Source organism: Ranitomeya variabilis, chromosome 5 (genome assembly GCF_051348905.1).
Source record: "Ranitomeya variabilis isolate aRanVar5 chromosome 5, aRanVar5.hap1, whole genome shotgun sequence".
NCBI lineage: Eukaryota > Metazoa > Chordata > Amphibia > Anura > Dendrobatidae > Ranitomeya > Ranitomeya variabilis.
In genome coordinates this window covers 682668038-682686334 of record NC_135236.1, presented here as the reverse complement: position 1 = coordinate 682686334, position 18297 = coordinate 682668038, and the positions used below count along the sequence as shown (strand labels likewise).

At 49.0% G+C, this 18297-nt stretch overlaps 1 protein-coding gene across 7 annotated transcripts in view; it reads right to left on the bottom strand.

Annotated features, from left to right (window-relative positions):
* KIAA1549 (KIAA1549 ortholog) overlaps positions 1-18297 on the bottom strand; it is a 57755-nt gene that overhangs the window by 21861 nt on the left and 17597 nt on the right. For all 7 annotated transcript variants that reach the window (XM_077267168.1, XM_077267172.1, XM_077267170.1 and 4 more), the window contains exons 2-3: positions 10767-13535; positions 10552-10640 (exon numbers count right to left, since the gene is read on the bottom strand). In XM_077267168.1, coding sequence (XP_077123283.1) covers positions 10552-10640; positions 10767-13535 — 2858 coding nt within the window. The remainder of the gene's footprint in view (positions 1-10551; positions 10641-10766; positions 13536-18297) is intronic.

Below are 18297 nucleotides of genomic sequence, written 5' to 3'. Positions count from 1 at the left end.
ATATGTACCACTTCTCTCCAGATCAGCACGCTCTTCTCCTGACATACTCTGTGCTGCTGAGAACACTGCTCCTCATATGTACCACTTCTCTCCAGATCAGCACGCTCTTCTCCTGACATACTCTGTGCTGCTGAGAACTCTGCTCCTCATATGTACCACTTCTCTCCAGATCAGCACTCCATTCTCCTGACATACTCTGTGCTGCTGAGAACCCTGCTCCTCATATGTACCACTTCTCTCCAGATCAGCACTCCATTCTCCTGACATACTCTGTGCTGCTGAGAACCCTGCTCCTCATATGTACCACTTCTCTCCAGATCAGCATTCTTCTCCTGACATACTCTGTGCTGCTGAGAACTCTGCTCCTCATATGTACCACTTCTCTCCAGATCAGCACGCTCTTCTCCTGACATACTCTGTGCTGCTGAGAACCCTGCTCCTCATATGTACCACTTCTCTCCAGATCAGCACGCTCTTCTCCTGACATACTCTGTGCTGCTGAGAACCCTGCTCCTCATATGTACCACTTCTCTCCAGATCAGCACGCTCTTCTCCTGACATACTCTGTGCTGCTGAGAACACTGCTCCTCATATGTACTACTTCTCTCCAGATCAGCACCCTCTTCTCCTGACATACTCTGTGCTGCTGAGAACCCGGCTCCTCATATGTACCACTTCTCTCCAGATCAGCACGCTCTTCTCCTAAAATCCTCTGTGCTGCTGAGAACCCTGCTCCTCATATGTACCACTTCTCTCCAGATCAGCACGCTCTTCTCCTGACATACTCTGCGCTGCTGAGAACCCTGCTCCTCATATGTACCACTTCTCTCCAGATCAGCACTCTCTTCTCCTGACAAACTCTGTGCTGCTGAGAACCCTGCTCCTCATATGTACCACTTCTCTCCAGATCAGCACGCTCTTCTCCTGACATACTCTGTGCTGCTGAGAACACTGCTCCTCATATGTACCACTTCTCTCCAGATCAGCACTCTCTTCTCCTGACATACTCTGTGCTGCTGAGAACCCGGCTCCTCATATGTACCACTTCTCTCCAGATCAGCACGCTCTTCTCCTGACATACTCTGTACTGCTGAGAACCCTGCTCCTCATATGTACCACTTCTCTCCAGATCAGCATTCTTCTCCTGACATACTCTGTGCTGCTGAGAACTCTGCTCCTCATATGTACCACTTCTCTCCAGATCAGCACCCTCTTCTCCTGACATACTCTGTGCTGCTGAGAACCCGGCTCCTCATATGTACCACTTCTCTCCAGATCAGCACGCTCTTCTCCTGAAATCCTCTGTGCTGCTGAGAACCCGGCTCCTCATATGTACCACTTATCTCCAGATCAGCACGCTCTTCTCCTGACATACTCTGTGCTGCTGAGAACCCTGCTCATCATATGTAGCACTTCTCTCCAGATCAGCACGCTCTTCTCCTGACATACTCTGTGCTGCTGAGAACCCTGCTCCTCATATGTACCACTTCTCTCCAGATCAGCACGCTCTTCTCCTGACATACTCTGTGCTGCTGAGAACCCTGCTCCTCATATGTACCACTTCTCTCCAGATCAGCACTCCATTCTCCTGACATACTCTGTGCTGCTGAGAACCCTGCTCCTCATATGTACCACTTCTCTCCAGATCAGCACTCCATTCTCCTGACATACTCTGTGCTGCTGAGAACCCTGCTCCTCATATGTACCACTTCTCTCCAGATCAGCACTCCATTCTCCTGACATACTCTGTGCTGCTGAGAACCCTGCTCCTCATATGTACCACTTCTCTCCAGATCAGCATTCTTCTCCTGACATACTCTGTGCTGCTGAGAACTCTGCTCCTCATATGTACCACTTCTCTCCAGATCAGCACCCTCTTCTCCTGACATACTCTGTGCTGCTGAGAACCCGGCTCCTCATATGTACCACTTCTCTCCAGATCAGCACGCTCTTCTCCTGAAATCCTCTGTGCTGCTGAGAACCCGGCTCCTCATATGTACCACTTATCTCCAGATCAGCACGCTCTTCTCCTGACATACTCTGTGCTGCTGAGAACCCTGCTCATCATATGTAGCACTTCTCTCCAGATCAGCACGCTCTTCTCCTGACATACTCTGTGCTGCTGAGAACCCTGCTCCTCATATGTACCACTTCTCTCCAGATCAGCACTCCATTCTCCTGACATACTCTGTGCTGCTGAGAACCCTGCTCCTCATATGTACCACTTCTCTCCAGATCAGCACTCCATTCTCCTGACATACTCTGTGCTGCTGAGAACCCTGCTCCTCATATGTACCACTTCTCTCCAGATCAGCACTCCATTCTCCTGACATACTCTGTGCTGCTGAGAACCCTGCTCCTCATATGTACCACTTCTCTCCAGATCAGCATTCTTCTCCTGACATACTCTGTGCTGCTGAGAACTCTGCTCCTCATATGTACCACTTCTCTCCAGATCAGCACGCTCTTCTCCTGACATACTCTGTGCTGCTGAGAACCCTGCTCCTCATATGTACCACTTCTCTCCAGATCAGCACGCTCTTCTCCTGACATACTCTGTGCTGCTGAGAACCCTGCTCCTCATATGTACCACTTCTCTCCAGATCAGCACGCTCTTCTCCTGACATACTCTGTGCTGCTGAGAACTCTGCTCCTCATATGTACCACTTCTCTCCAGATCAGCACGCTCTTCTCCTGACATACTCTGTGCTGCTGAGAACTCTGCTCCTCATATGTACCACTTCTCTCCAGATCAGCACGCTCTTCTCCTGACATACTCTGTGCTGCTGAGAACCCTGCTCCTCATATGTACCACTTCTCTCCAGATCAGCATTCTTCTCCTGACATAATCTGTGCTGCTGAGAACACTGCTCCTCATATGTACCACTTCTCTCCAGATCAGCACGCTCTTCTCCTGACATACTCTGTGCTGCTGAGAACACTGCTCCTCATATGTACCACTTCTCTCCAGATCAGCACACTCTTCTCCTGACATACTCTGTGCTGCTGAGAACACTGCTCCTCATATGTACCACTTCTCTCCAGATCAGCACTCTCTTCTCCTGACATACTCTGTGCTGCTGAGAACCCTGCTCCTCATATGTACCACTTCTCTCCAGATCAGCACGCTCTTCTCCTGACATACTCTGTGCTGCTGAGAACACTGCTCCTCATATGTACCACTTCTCTCCAGATCAGCACGCTCTTCTCCTGACATACTCTGTGCTGCTGAGAACACTGCTCCTCATATGTACCACTTCTCTCCAGATCAGCACTCTCTTCTCCTGACATACTCTGTGCTGCTGAGAACCCTGCTCCTCATATGCACCACTTCTCTCCAGATCAGCACGCTCTTCTCCTGACATACTCTGTGCTGCTGAGAACCCTGCTCCTCATATGTACCACTTCTCTCCAGATCAGCACGCTCTTCTCCTGACATACTCTGTGCTGCTGAGATCCCTGCTCCTCATATGCACCACTTCCCTCCAGATCAGCACGCTCTTCTCCTGACATACTCTGTGCTGCTGAGAACTCTGCTCCTCATATGTACCACTTCTCTCCAGATCAGCACGCTCTTCTCCTGACATACTCTGTGCTGCTGAGAACCCTGCTCCTCATATGTACCACTTCTCTCCAGATCAGCATTCTTCTCCTGACATAATCTGTGCTGCTGAGAACACTGCTCCTCATATGTACCACTTCTCTCCAGATCAGCACGCTCTTCTCCTGACATACTCTGTGCTGCTGAGAACACTGCTCCTCATATGTACCACTTCTCTCCAGATCAGCACACTCTTCTCCTGACATACTCTGTGCTGCTGAGAACACTGCTCCTCATATGTACCACTTCTCTCCAGATCAGCACTCTCTTCTCCTGACATACTCTGTGCTGCTGAGAACCCTGCTCCTCATATGTACCACTTCTCTCCAGATCAGCACGCTCTTCTCCTGACATACTCTGTGCTGCTGAGAACACTGCACCTCATATGTACCACTTCTCTCCAGATCAGCACGCTCTTCTCCTGACATACTCTGTGCTGCTGAGAACACTGCTCCTCATATGTACCACTTCTCTCCAGATCAGCACTCTCTTCTCCTGACATACTCTGTGCTGCTGAGAACCCTGCTCCTCATATGCACCACTTCTCTCCAGATCAGCACGCTCTTCTCCTGACATACTCTGTGCTGCTGAGAACCCTGCTCCTCATATGCACCACTTCTCTCCAGATCAGCATGCTCTTCTCCTGACATACTCTGTGCTGCTGAGAACCCTGCTCCTCATATGCACCACTTCTCTCCAGATCAGCACGCTCTTCTCCTGACATACTCTGTGCTGCTGAGAACCCTGCTCCTCATATGTACCACTTCTCTCCAGATCAGCACGCTCTTCTCCTGACATACTCTGTGCTGCTGAGATCCCTGCTCCTCATATGCACCACTTCCCTCCAGATCAGCACGCTCTTCTCCTGAAATCCTCTGTGCTGCTGAGAACCCTGCTCCTCATATGCACTACTTCTCTCCAGATCAGAACGCTCTTCTCCTGACATACTCTGTGCTGCTGAGAACCCTGCTCCTCATATGTACCACTTCTCTCCAGATCAGCACGCTCTTCTCCTGACATACTCTGTGCTGCTGAGAACCCTGCTCCTCATATGTACCACTTCTCTCCAGATCAGAACGCTCTTCTCCTGACATACTCTGTGCTGCTGAGAACCCTGCTCCTCATATATACCACTTCTCTCCAGATCAGCACGCTCTTCTCCTGACATACTCTGTGCTGCTGAGAACTCTGCTCCTCATATGTACCACTTCTCTCCAGATCAGCACGCTCTTCTCCTGACATACTCTGTGCTGCTGAGAACACTGCTCCTCATATGTACCAATTCTCTCCAGATCAGCACGCTCTTCTCCTGACATACTCTGTGCTGCTGAGATCACTGCTCCTCATATGTACCACTTCTCTCCAGATCAGCACGCTCTTCTCCTGACATACTCTGTGCTGCTGAGATCACTGCTCCTCATATGTACCACTTCTCTCCAGATGAGCACGCTCTTCTCCTGACATACTCTGTGCTGCTGAGAACTCTGCTCCTCATATGTACCACTTCTCTCCAGATCAGCACGCTCTTCTCCTGACATACTCTGTGCTGCTGAGAACCCGGCTCGCTCCTCATATGTACCACTTCTCTCCAGATCAGCACGCTCTTCTCCTGACATACTCTGTGCTGCTGAGAACCCGGCTCCTCATATGTACCACTTCTCTCCAGATCAGCACGCTCTTCTCCTGACATACTCTGTGCTGCTGAGAACTCTGCTCCTCATATGTACCAATTCTCTCCAGATCAGCACGCTCTTCTCCTGACATACTCTGTGCCGCTGAGAACTCTGCTCCTCATATGTACCACTTCTCTCCAGATCAGCACGCTCTTCTCCTGACATACTCTGTGCTGCTGAGATCACTGCTCCTCATATGTACCACTTCTCTCCAGATCAGCACGCTCTTCTCCTGACATACTCTGTGCTGCTGAGATCACTGCTCCTCATATGTACCACTTCTCTCCAGATCAGCACGCTCTTCTCCTGACATACTCTGTGCTGCTGAGATCACTGCTCCTCTCATGTACCACTTCTCTCCAGATCAGCACGCTCTTCTCCTGACATACTCTGTGCTGCTGAGAACCCGGCTCCTCATATGTACCACTTCTCTCCAGATCAGCACGCTCTTCTCCTGACATACTCTGTGCTGCTGAGAACCCGGCTCCTCATATGTACCACTTCTCTCCAGATCAGCACGCTCTTCTCCTGACATACTCTGTGCTGCTGCGGCCGCTCCGGTGCTGCGCTCCTGGTGAATGGAGCTGGGGATAAGCGGAGACTCTGATCTATAATTTATCTGACATTTTCTGTATCCGTCCAATGATGAATTATAGATGGGAGATGATCTGAGGTTATTCCCCGGCGGAGTGCGGTGAAAGTGCTGTGATCTGTGAGATCGGGGGGCGTCAGGCCGGAGGCGTACGTCTGTTCTGAGGGGTTACAGGGGCATCACCCGCATCTCCTTCCCCGGCCACCACTATGGAGGAAACTTCTGTCACTTTCTTACAGTCTTTACAGCGCCATTGCTCACTATCATCAAGATCTCTGCTTGCTGTCAGTGACTGAAAACCTTTACTGGGGTAAGGCGTCACTCTGCAACGACACAATCCCTCTCCTGCCCTGATAGCCTGTTACAGCAGGATACAGAGTAACGAACCCTCAGCTGTGGTCATGGAGCTGCCCTCTCTCCCCATGCAGATAACTGCGCTGTCACACTGACGCATTTATCACTGGAGCCGTTCTGACACTTCTGACTGTAAATAGAGGCGAAGAGGGGGAGAAACACGGCAGCGACAACTCCAACTTCATACACAAAACCTGTCGCACCAACATCACGGATGATGGGAGTATTCATCACACTGCAATAATCATAACCGATACTGAGGAAAGGAGGAAACAGGAGCAGAACCCCCGCTACTAGACACTACAAGCAGATGTATCACTATGCAAATACCCACTCCAGAGCTGCACTCACTATTCTGCTGGTGCAATCACTGTGTACATACATTACATTACTGATCCTGAGTTACCTCCTGTATTGTACCCCAGAGCTGCACTCACTATTCTGCTGGTGCAGTCACTGTGTACATACATTACATTACTGATCCTGAGTTACATCCTGTATTATACTCCAGAGCTGCACTCACTATTCTGCTGGTGCAGTCACTGTGTACATACATTACATTACTGATCCTGAGTTACCTCCTGTATTATACCCCAGAGCGGCACTCACTATTCTGCTGGTGCAGTCACTGTGTACATATATTACATTACTAATCCTGAGTTACATCCTGTATTATACCCCAGAGCTGCACTCACTATTCTGCTGGTGCAGTCACTGTGTACATACATACATTACTGATCCTGAGTTACATCCTGTATTATACCTCAGAGCTGAGCTCACTATTCTGCTGGTGCAGTCACTGTGTACATACATTACATTACTGATCCGGAGTTACATCCTGTATTATACTCCAGAGCTGCACTCACTATTCTGCTGGTGCAGTCACTGTGTACATACATTACTGATCCTGAGTTACCTCCTGTATTATACTCCAGAGCTGCACAATTTATACTATTCTGCTGGTGCAGTCACTGTGTACATACATTACTGATCCTGAGTTACCGCCTGTATTATACTCCAGAGCTGCACTCACTATTCTGCTGGTGCAGTCACTGTGTACATACATTACATTACTGATCCTGAGTTACATCCTGTATTATACCCCAGAGCTGCACTCACTATTCTGCTGGTGCAGTCACTGTGTACATACATTACTGATCCTGAGTTACTTCCTGTATTATACTCCAGAGCTGCACTCACTATTCTGCTGGTGCAGTCACTGTGTACATACATTACATTACTGATCCCGAGTTACCTCCTGTATTATACTACAGAGCTGCACTCACTATTCTGCTGGTGTAGTCACTGTGTACATTCATTACATTACTGATCCTGAGTTACATCCTGTATTATACTCCAGAGCTGCACTCACTATTCTGCTGGTGCAGTCACTGTGTACATACATTACATTACTGATCCTGAGTTACATCCTGTATTATACCCCAGAGCTGCACTCACTATTCTGCTGGTGCAGTCACTGTGTACATTCATTACATTACTGATCCTGAGTTACATCCTGTATTATACTCCAGAGCTGCACTCACTATTCTGCTGGTGCAGTCACTGTGTACATACATTACATTACTGATCCTGAGTTACATCCTGTATTATACTCCAGAGCTGCACTCACTATTCTGCTGGTGCTGTCACTGTGTACATACATTACATTACTGATCCTGAGTTACATCCTGTATTATACTCCAGAGCTGCACTCACTATTCTGCTGGTGCAGTCACTGTGTACATACATTACACTACTGATCCCGAGTTACATCCTGTATTATACTCCAGAGCTGCGCTCACTATTCTGCTGGTGCAGTCACTGTGTACATACATTACATTACTGATCCTGAGTTACATCCTGTATTATACCCCAGAGCTGCACTCTCTATTCTGCTGGTGCAGTCACTGTGTACATACATTACATTACTGATCCTGAGTTACATCCTGTATTATACTCCAGAGCTGCACTCACTATTCTGCTGGTGCAGTCACTGTGTACATACATTACACTACTGATCCCGAGTTACATCCTGTATTATACTCCAGAGCTGCGCTCACTATTCTGCTGGTGCAGTCACTGTGTACATACATTACATTACTGATCCTGAGTTACATCCTGTATTATACTCCAGAGCTGCACTCACTATTCTGCTGGTGCAGTCACTGTGTACATACATTACATTACTGATCCTGAGTTACCTCCTGTATTATACTCCAGAGCTGCACTCACTATTCTGCTGGTGCAGTCACTGTGTACATACATTACTGATCCTGAGTTACATCCTGTATTATACCCCAGAGCTGCACTCACTATTCTGCTGGTGCAGTCACTGTGTACATACATTACTGATCCTGAGTTACCTCCTGTATTATACTCCAGAGCTGCACTCACTATTCTGCTGGTGCAGTCACTGTGTACATACATTACTGATCCTGAGTTACATCCTGTATTATACCCCAGAGCTGCAATCACTATTCTGCTGGTGCAGTCACTGTGTACATACATTACATTACTGATCCTGAGTTACATCCTGTATTATACCCCAGAGCTGCACTCACTATTCTGCTGGTGCAGTCACTGTGTACATACATTACATTACTGATCCTGAGTTACATCCTGTATTATGTTCCAGAGCTGCACTCACTATTCTGCTGGTGCAGTCACTGTGTACATACATTACATTACTGATCCTGAGTTACATCCTGTATTATACTCCAGAGCTGCACTCCGTATTCTGCTGGTGCAGTCACTGTGTACATACATTACATTACTGATCCTGAGTTACATCCTGTATTATGTTCCAGAGCTGCACTCACTATTCTGCTGGTGCAGTCACTGTGTACATACATTACATTACTGATCCTGAGTTACATCCTGTATTATGTTCCAGAGCTGCACTCACTATTCTGCTGGTGCAGTCACTGTGTACATACATTACATTACTGATCCTGAGTTACATCCTGTATTATACTCCAGAGCTGCACTCACTATTCTGCTGGTGCAGTCACTGTGTACATACATTACATTACTGATCCTGAGTTACATCCTGTATTATACTCCAGAGCTGCACTCACTATTCTGCTGGTGCAGTCACTGTGTACATACATTACATTACTGATCCTGAGTTACCTCCTGTATTATACCCCACAGCTGCACTCACTATTCTGCTGGTGCAGTCACTGTGTACATACATTACATTACTGATCCTGAGTTACATCCTGTATTATACTCCAGAGCCGCACTCACTATTCTGCTGGTGCAGACACTGTGTACATACATTACATTACTGATCCTGAGTTACATCCTGTATTATACTCCAGAGCTGCACTCACTATTCTGCTGGTGCAGTCACTGGGTACATACATTACATTACTGATCCTGAGTTACATCCTGTATTATACTCCAGAGCTGCACTCACTATTCTGCTGGAGCAGTCACTGTGTACATACATTACATTACTGATCCTGAGTTACATCCTGTATTATACTCCAGAGCTGCACTCACTATTCTGCTGGTGCAGTCACTGGGTACATACATTACATTACTGATCCTGAGTTACATCCTGTATTATACTCCAGAGCTGCACTCACTATTCTGCTGGTGCAGTCGCTGTGTACATACATTACATTACTGATCCTGAGTTACCTCCTGTATTATACCCCAGAGCTGCACTCACTATTCTGCTGGTGCAGTCACTGTGTACATACATTACATTACTGATCCTGAGTTACATCCTGTATTATACCCCAGAGCTGCACTCACTGTTCTGCTGGTGTAGTCACTGTGTACATACATTACTGATCCTGAGTTACCTCCTGTATTATACTGCAGAGCTGCACTCACTATTCTGCTGGTGCAGTCACTGTGTACATACATTACATTACTGATCCTGAGTTACCTCCTGTATTATACTCCAGAGCTGCACTCACTATTCTGCTGGTGCAGTCACTGTATACATACATTACCTTACTGATCCTGAGTTACCTCCTGTATTATACCCCAGAGCTGCACTCACTATTCTGCTGGTGCAGTCACTGTGTACATACATTACATTACTGATCCTGAGTTACATCCTGTATTATACCCCAGAGCTGCACTCACTATTCTGCTGGTGCAGTCACTGTGTACATACATTACCTTACTGATCCTGAGTTACCTCCTGTATTATACTCCAGAGCTGCACTCACTATTCTGCTGCTGCAGTCACTGTGTACATACATTACATTACTGATCCTGAGTAACATCCTGTATTATGTTCCAGAGCTGCACTCGCTATTCTGCTGCTGGGGTCTCGGAGTTGCACTGCTCCTTCACATTTCATTACTCACCTCCAGCTCCACAGATCGGTTGAAGTGCACGGTTAGTGTTTCCTTGATGGTTTCGGTGACGTTCTCAATATTTGATCCTCGCGATAAAACTGAAATGCAAATACACAGGATCGTTAGTGCTGCAGAATACACGACAGATGCAGAGCAGGAAAGTGTGAAAGAATTAAGAATTTAGCTCTGGAAGAGCAGTATAATCCTGGCACAACCGGACTCACCGACAGTCACCAGATAAGGTTCCGGATTGGACACATCACACACGAAGCTCGGCCTTGTGGTGGCCACTGTGGTTGTAGCTGTGAGTCCAGAAGGATGAGTCACCGGTGCGGTCAGGGTGGAGGTTACTGTCGTAGCTCCCGGAGTGATGATGGTGGTGGTAGTTACTTGTGGAGTGGTTGTGTCTAGGATGTTATGGGTGATAGCTGCCGGTGTGGAAGAACTTGGTGGGGTGGTGGTGAAGGGTTGGGCACTTGGCGAGGCAGTGGTCCCTGTAGTGGTGACAGGTAGAGTTGGGGAAGGGTGGGCACTTGGCGAGGCAGTGGTGCCTGTAATGGTGATGGGTAGAGTTGGGGAAGGGTGGGCACTTGGCGAGGCAGTGGTGCCTGTAGTGGTGATGGGTAGAGTTGGGGAAGGGTGGGCACTTGGCGAGGCAGTGGTGCCTGTAGTGGTGATGGGTAGAGTTGGGGAAGGGTGGGCACTTGGCGAGGCAGTGGTGCCTGTAGTGGAGATAGGTAGAGTAGTGCCTACAGTGGTGACAGATTGGGATGGGGAAGGGTCAGCACTTGGTCTGGTGATGGCACCGATAGTGGTGACAGGTTGGGTTGGTGATGGAGAAGGCTGGACGTCTGGAGTTTGTGGAGTAGTCGGAAGGAACACCGGACTTGAAGACGGCTGTGAGCTCCACGGCACACTTACTGTAGACGTTGGATATGTGGACGTTTTGCTGGCTGTGGCCACATAGTCAATAGTAGATTCCAAACTCATAGCAGAGGTGGGTGGCATGCTCGGGGCAGCAGTAAAATCGGGTGGCACCAAAGTAGTAACTGAAAAGAGTGAAGTAAAGAACGGCGAGGAATCTGACTCCGGAGGTAAAGTCATGCTTTGAACCAAGGTGAATAAAGAGGTCGGAAGAACTTCCTCAACCAAAGCACTAATGGTGTGATCAAAACCAAACGAAGAGGTGGGCAAGGCATATGTGGTGGCATTCAGTGCAGATGACGACGGTAAAGGCAGCAGAGAGGTAGCACCGGTACTTGAGGTATAAATGACGCTCGACGTCATGATGGTGGACTCCCAGAACTCCGTGAACTCAGACGAAAAGTTCTCAGTCCAGTCAACGCTCGATGGTGATGGGAAGGAAGTGGAATTCAATGGCATGACCTCCATGCTTATCGTTTCACGTATGGTGGTAGAGTAAAACTCCGACAAGGGAGTACTGAATATGGATTCAGATATTGAAAGTACAGACGATGAGTCCTGAGGTTCATATGCAGATACGTGACTGGACGCCAATGGTGAGGAGGACACTGCCATTTTTTCCACTGATGAAGAGAAGAGGCCATCGGGCTCCAGGGTGGATACTAAGGTAAAGTATTTAGACTCCACAGAAAGAGATGCGGTTGGAGGGAAGTACATGCCAGACTCTGTTGGCACAAATGCGGGAGCTTCAACTGTGTTCAAAGGTTCATACATTGAACTTTCTAGCAGGTACGGGGAAGATATTTCTGTAGTAGAAAAATTGGCCAGAACGATAGAGGTCATTGATGAGATATGCAATGAAGGCATTATAGTAAACTCTAATGAAGAAACCCAACGGGTCTCATTTTCTGAGCTCGGGACTGAAGACACCAAGGTTGCGAGGACTTCAGTAGAATCAACAATGTTGGTGAGATCTACAGAAGAGTCCGTAAGCGCTGTATAAAGTGAAGAGACGAAGGGAGTCGGGAGAGAAGACAAAACAGAATCCAGAACATCAACTAAAGAGGTCTTCTGGCTGGTGATGAGGCTGGTCGGAAGAAGATCTCCAGGAAACCCTGAGGTTTGAATGCTGATGGTTTCCACATAATCCTCCGACCACCACTGAGTGTAGGTAACGTCGGTGCCTGTGGTGGACCACATCTCAGAAATGTCAGTAGGCACTGAGCTTTGGAGAGAACTAGACGAGATTTCTGGGTCATGAAAGTATGACGTTTCATATAATGGAGATGTGACGGATATAGCCTCGTTGGGGCTGGTGGTGGAATCCTGCATGGTAAGAAAACCTAAATCCGAGAAGATACTAGACAAAGGATATTTGGTAGCAGTGCTGGTAACCTCTTGAGTATCGGTCATACTTGGCAATATACTCTCCACAGGGGTAGCCGGCCAAGATGTGGCAGAGATGGCTGGTGTACTACGTGAAACCATTGACACTTCTATCGAGGACCCAAAGTAGGAATCTGTAGGGGGCTGCCCAGATTGCGTGCTTTTCAAGGTGAAGCCCGAGTTGACGCCTTCTCCATCTTCAATGAATATTGGAAGCGTTTCCGTGGCCCATGGAGTTTGGTAGAAAGTATCTGGCGGTGGAACCGTCACATCATCTTCTATAGGACCTTGCGATGCCACATTTACACTCTGTTCCAGGGCAACAGAAGAAGTTGTGATGTAAACACCAGAAGACAGCTCCGCGGCATCAGAGCGGGCGTCGTACATCTCAGAAAGCTGAGTCGTTGCGGGGTCTCCCAGAACCGAAGCCAAGGATAACAACAAAGAGGTGGAAAGGCTCGGACTTAAGAAGACGTCATCAGGCAAAGGCCACGGGGTCCGGGTGGGTTCAGTCTCGGGTTGTGAATCTGGGAGCTGATGGGTGATGGTTTCTGAAGGTGCCAGGTCATTTGAAGAAATGGTTACGGGATAAACGTCCTGGACTCTCTCTTCTGGGACTGAAGCATTTTTGGTTACGGTGGAGTCTTCATCCACTTTCAGGAGCAGGGGACCGAAGTGGACGACTGCAAGAAAAGCAAAAACACAATGAGGAAATCGTAATAATAGAAAAAAACAAGTAACATCGATACCACCCCACTACTCTTATCCTGTCTCTGGGGTCCCCACTGGCCTCCAAGCTTCCTTCCTCCACTGTAGACTGGTATGTGACCGCTGCAGTCAATCAATGGCGACTGTAGCCAGTGCTTGGGTGGAATGGTCATGTGTCTGGTCTGTGCCACCAAAACGCGATGTACAAACATCTATTCCGGTCTTATGAACTGCTGTAGCCAATCACTGGCCACGATGGAGATGAAAAGGTCATTGCTGTAGGAAGTGATTGGCTGCAGCAGTCAAATGCCTGTTCCAGGTGGAAGAAGCTCAGAGATCGGTGAGAAACCCAGGTGGCAGTACACAAGGACCTACGAAAAACCGGTGGTGAGTACACTTGGTCATGCTGAGGTGCACCGCCCCTTTAAATTTCAATCATTAGAATAGTAAAAAACATTGAGAAAAGTAAAGAAATAAATATAAGAAATATAATACAATAATTGATCATCACGTAATAATAATGCTTCCCTATCATTAAAAAAATGGTGACGTCCTGTCAGATGCAATTACCAACATTTTACCCACTGTTATCCTGTCAGATTAATACGCCAGCGCGTTTCACACAACCGCCGCTGCTTCATCCTGTCAGGTTCATCCTCCAGTGCGTTTCACACAACCACCGCTGCTTCATCCTGTCAGATTCATACTCCAGTGCGATGCACACAACCACCGCTTCATCCTGTCAGATTCATACTCCAGTGCGATTCACACAACCACCGCTGCTTCATCCTGTCAGATTCATACTCCAGTGCATTTCACACAACCACCGCTGCTTCATCCTGTCAGGTTCATCCTCCAGTGCGTTTCACACAACCACCGCTTCATTCTGTCAGATTCATACTTCAGCGCGATTCACACAACCACCGCTGCTTCATCCTGTCAGGTTCATCCTCCAGTGCATTTCACACAACCACTGCTGCTTCATCCTGTCAGATTCATACTCCAGTGCATTTCACACAACCACCGCTTCATCCTGTCAGATTCATACTTCAGCGCGATTCACACAACTACTGCTGCTTCATCCTGTCAGATTCATTCTCCAGTGCATTTCACACAACCACCGCTGCTTCATCCTGTCAGGTTCATCCTCCAGTGCGTTTCACACAACCACTGCTTCATCCTGTCAGATTCATACTCCAGTGCGATTCACACAACCACCGCTGCTTCATCCTGTCAGGTTCATCCTCCAGTGCGTTTCACACAACCACCGCTTCATTCTGTCAGATTCATACTTCAGTGCGATTCACACAACCACTGCTTCATCCTGTCAGATTCATACTCCAGTGCGATTCACACAACCACCGCTGCTTCATCCTGTCAGATTCATACTTCAGCGCGATTCACACAACCACCGCTGCTTCATCCTGTCAGATTCATACTTCAGCGCGTTACACACAACCACCGCTGCTTCATCCTGTCAGATTCATACTCCAGTGCGATGCACACAACCACCACTGCTTCATCCTGTCAGGTTCATCCTCCAGTGCGTTACACACAACCACCGCTGCTTCATCCTGTTAAATTCATCCTCCAGTGCGTTTCACACAACCACTGCTTCATCCTGTCAGATTCATACTCCAGTGCATTTCACACAACCACCGCTTCATTCTGTCAGATTCATACTTCAGTGCGTTTCACACAACCACCACTGCTTCATCCTGTCAGGTTCATCCTCCAGTGCGTTTCACACAACCACTGCTTCATGTTATATTCATACTCCAGTGCGTTTCACACAACCACCGCTGCTTCATGTTGTTATATTCATCCTCCAGTGCGTTTCACACAACCACCGCTGCTTCATCCTGTCAGATTCATTCTCCAGTGCGTTTCACACAACCACCGCTTCATCCTGTCAGATTCATCCTCCAGTGCGTTTCACACACCTCATTCCCTCTCCAGTTGGACTCATACTCCACACATGCATTGCTTTGTCCTGTCCGATTCACGTCATCATGTTTCTCATATTCTGCGGGGCGTTTTAGTAATCTATTTATCTGACCTCTCTAACTCATATTCCAGTGCGTTTCATACATATCACTTTATTTTGTCTGATTTATACTCTACATTGTGTCACATTCAGCTTCCCCGTCAGTTTAATTTCCAGCGCATTTCACACAGCTTCGTCCTGTCTAAGTTATACTCCAGCAAGTTTAAAACATCCATTGCTTTGTCCTGTCCGATTCATTCACCATCACTTGGCCCTGCTCGCCACATTTCATACAGCAGACACTTTGCCTGAAAAATATGCCAGCACATTTCATACATCCATCGCTCCACCCTGACCAATTTATTCCCCAGCGCACTTTACACCCCCATCATTTCTTCCTTCCAATTCATTCAAAGTGTTTCTCAAACCCATCACTTCGTCTTGTCCAGATTCACACTCGCGGTTTTGTCACTCCCGTTGCTGCTTCCTGCCCTATTCACACTCTGGAGTGTTTGATACCCAGCGCTGCGTCATGTCCGATTTAGTTTATCATGTTTCTCACACCAATCTCTGCGTCCTGTCAATCTACCATTGCGTTTCTCATCCTTCGCTGCGTTCTTTCAATCCATCGCATTTCTCACCCATTGCTTCTTCCGGTTAAACCACCAGCACGTTTCTCACACCCATCGCTGCGTCCCGTCCGGTTAATCCACCAGTGCGTTTCTCACACCCATCGCTGCGTCCCATCCGGTTAATCCACCAGCGCGTTTCTCACACCCATCGCTGTGTCCCATCCAGTTAATCCACCAGCGCGTTTCTCACCCATTGCTTCTTCCGGTTAATCCACCAGCGCGTTTCTCACACCCATCGCTGTGTCCCGTCCGGCTAATCCACCAGCGCGTTTCTCACACCCATCGCTGTGTCCCATCCAGTTAATCCACCAGCGCGTTTCTCACCCATTGCTTCTTCCGGTTAATCCACCAGCGCGTTTCTCACACCCATCGCTGTGTCCCGTCCGGCTAATCCACCAGCGCGTTTCTCACACCCATCGCTGCGTCCTGTCCGGTTAATCCACCAGCGCATTTCTCACACCCATCGCTGCATCCCGTCCAGTTAATCCACCAGCGCGTTTCTCACACCCATCGCTGTGTCCCGTCCGGCTAATCCACCAGAGCGTTTCTCACACCCATAGCTGCGCCCCATCCGGTTAATCCACCAGTGTGTTTCTCACCCATTGCTTCTTCCGGTTAATCCACCAGCGCGTTTCTCACACCCATCGCTGCGTCCCGTCCGGTTAATCCACCAGCGCGTTTCTCACACCCATAGCTGCGGCCCGTCCAGTTAATCCACCAGTGCGTTTCTCACACCCATCGCTGTGTCCCGTCCGGCTAATCCACCAGCGCGTTTCTCACACCAATCGCTGCGTCCCGTCTGGTTAATCCACCAGCGCGTTTTTCACACCCATAGCTGCGTCCCGTCCTGCTAATCCACCAGCACGTTTCTTACACCCATAGCTGAGTCCCGTCCGGCTAATCCACCAGCGCGTTTCTCACACCAATCGCTGTGTCCCGTCCGGTTAATCCACCAGCGCGTTTTTCACACCCATAGCTGCGTCCCGTCCGGCTAATCCACCAGCACGTTTCTCACACCCATCGCTGTGTCCCATCTGGCTAATCCACCAGCGCGTTTCTCACACCCATCGCTGTGTCCCATCTGGCTAATCCACCAGCGCGTTTCTCACACCCATCGCTGTGTCCCATCTGGCTAATCCACCAGCGCGTTTCTCACACCCATCGCTGCCTCCCGTCCGGCTAATCCACCAGCGCGTTTCTCACACCCATCGCTGTGTCCCATTTGGCTAATCCACCAGCGCGTTTCTCACACCCATCGCTGTGTCCCATCTGGCTAATCCACCAGCGCGTTTCTCACACCCATCGCTGCGTCCCGTCCGGTTAATCCACCAGCGCGTTTCTCACACCCATCGCTGTGTCCCATCTGGCTAATCCACCAGCGCGTTTCTCACACCAATCGCTGTGTCCCGTCCGGTTAATCCACCAGCGCGTTTTTCACACCCATAGCTGCGTCCCGTCCTGCTAATCCACCAGCACGTTTCTCACACCCATCGCTGTGTCCCATCTGGCTAATCCACCAGCGCGTTTCTCACACCCATCGCTGTGTCCCATCTGGCTAATCCACCAGCGCGTTTCTCACACCCATCGCTGTGTCCCATCTGGCTAATCCACCAGCGCGTTTCTCACACCCATCGCTGCCTCCCGTCCGGCTAATCCACCAGCGCGTTTCTCACACCCATAGCTGAGTCCGGTACGGCTAATCCACCAGCGCGTTTCTCACACCCATCGCTGTGTCCCATCTGGCTAATCCACCAGCGCGTTTCTCACACCCATCGCTGTGTCCCATCTGGCTAATCCACCAGCGCGTTTCTCACACCCATCGCTGCGTCCCGTCCGGTTAATCCACCAGCGCGTTTCTCACACCCATCGCTGTGTCCCATCTGGCTAATCCACCAGCGCGTTTCTCACACCCATCGCTGTGTCTCGTCTGGTTAATCCACCAGCGCGTTTCTCACACCCATCGCTACGTCCCGTCCGGTTAATCCACCAGCGCGTTTCTCACACCTATCGCTGCGCCCTGTCTATTCTATTTTGGGCCATGCTGTCATTTTTAGCTGGCTGAATTCGGGGCTTTCTGTGGCCGCCACAGATGCGTCCGATGTCTATAATCCCGGACTT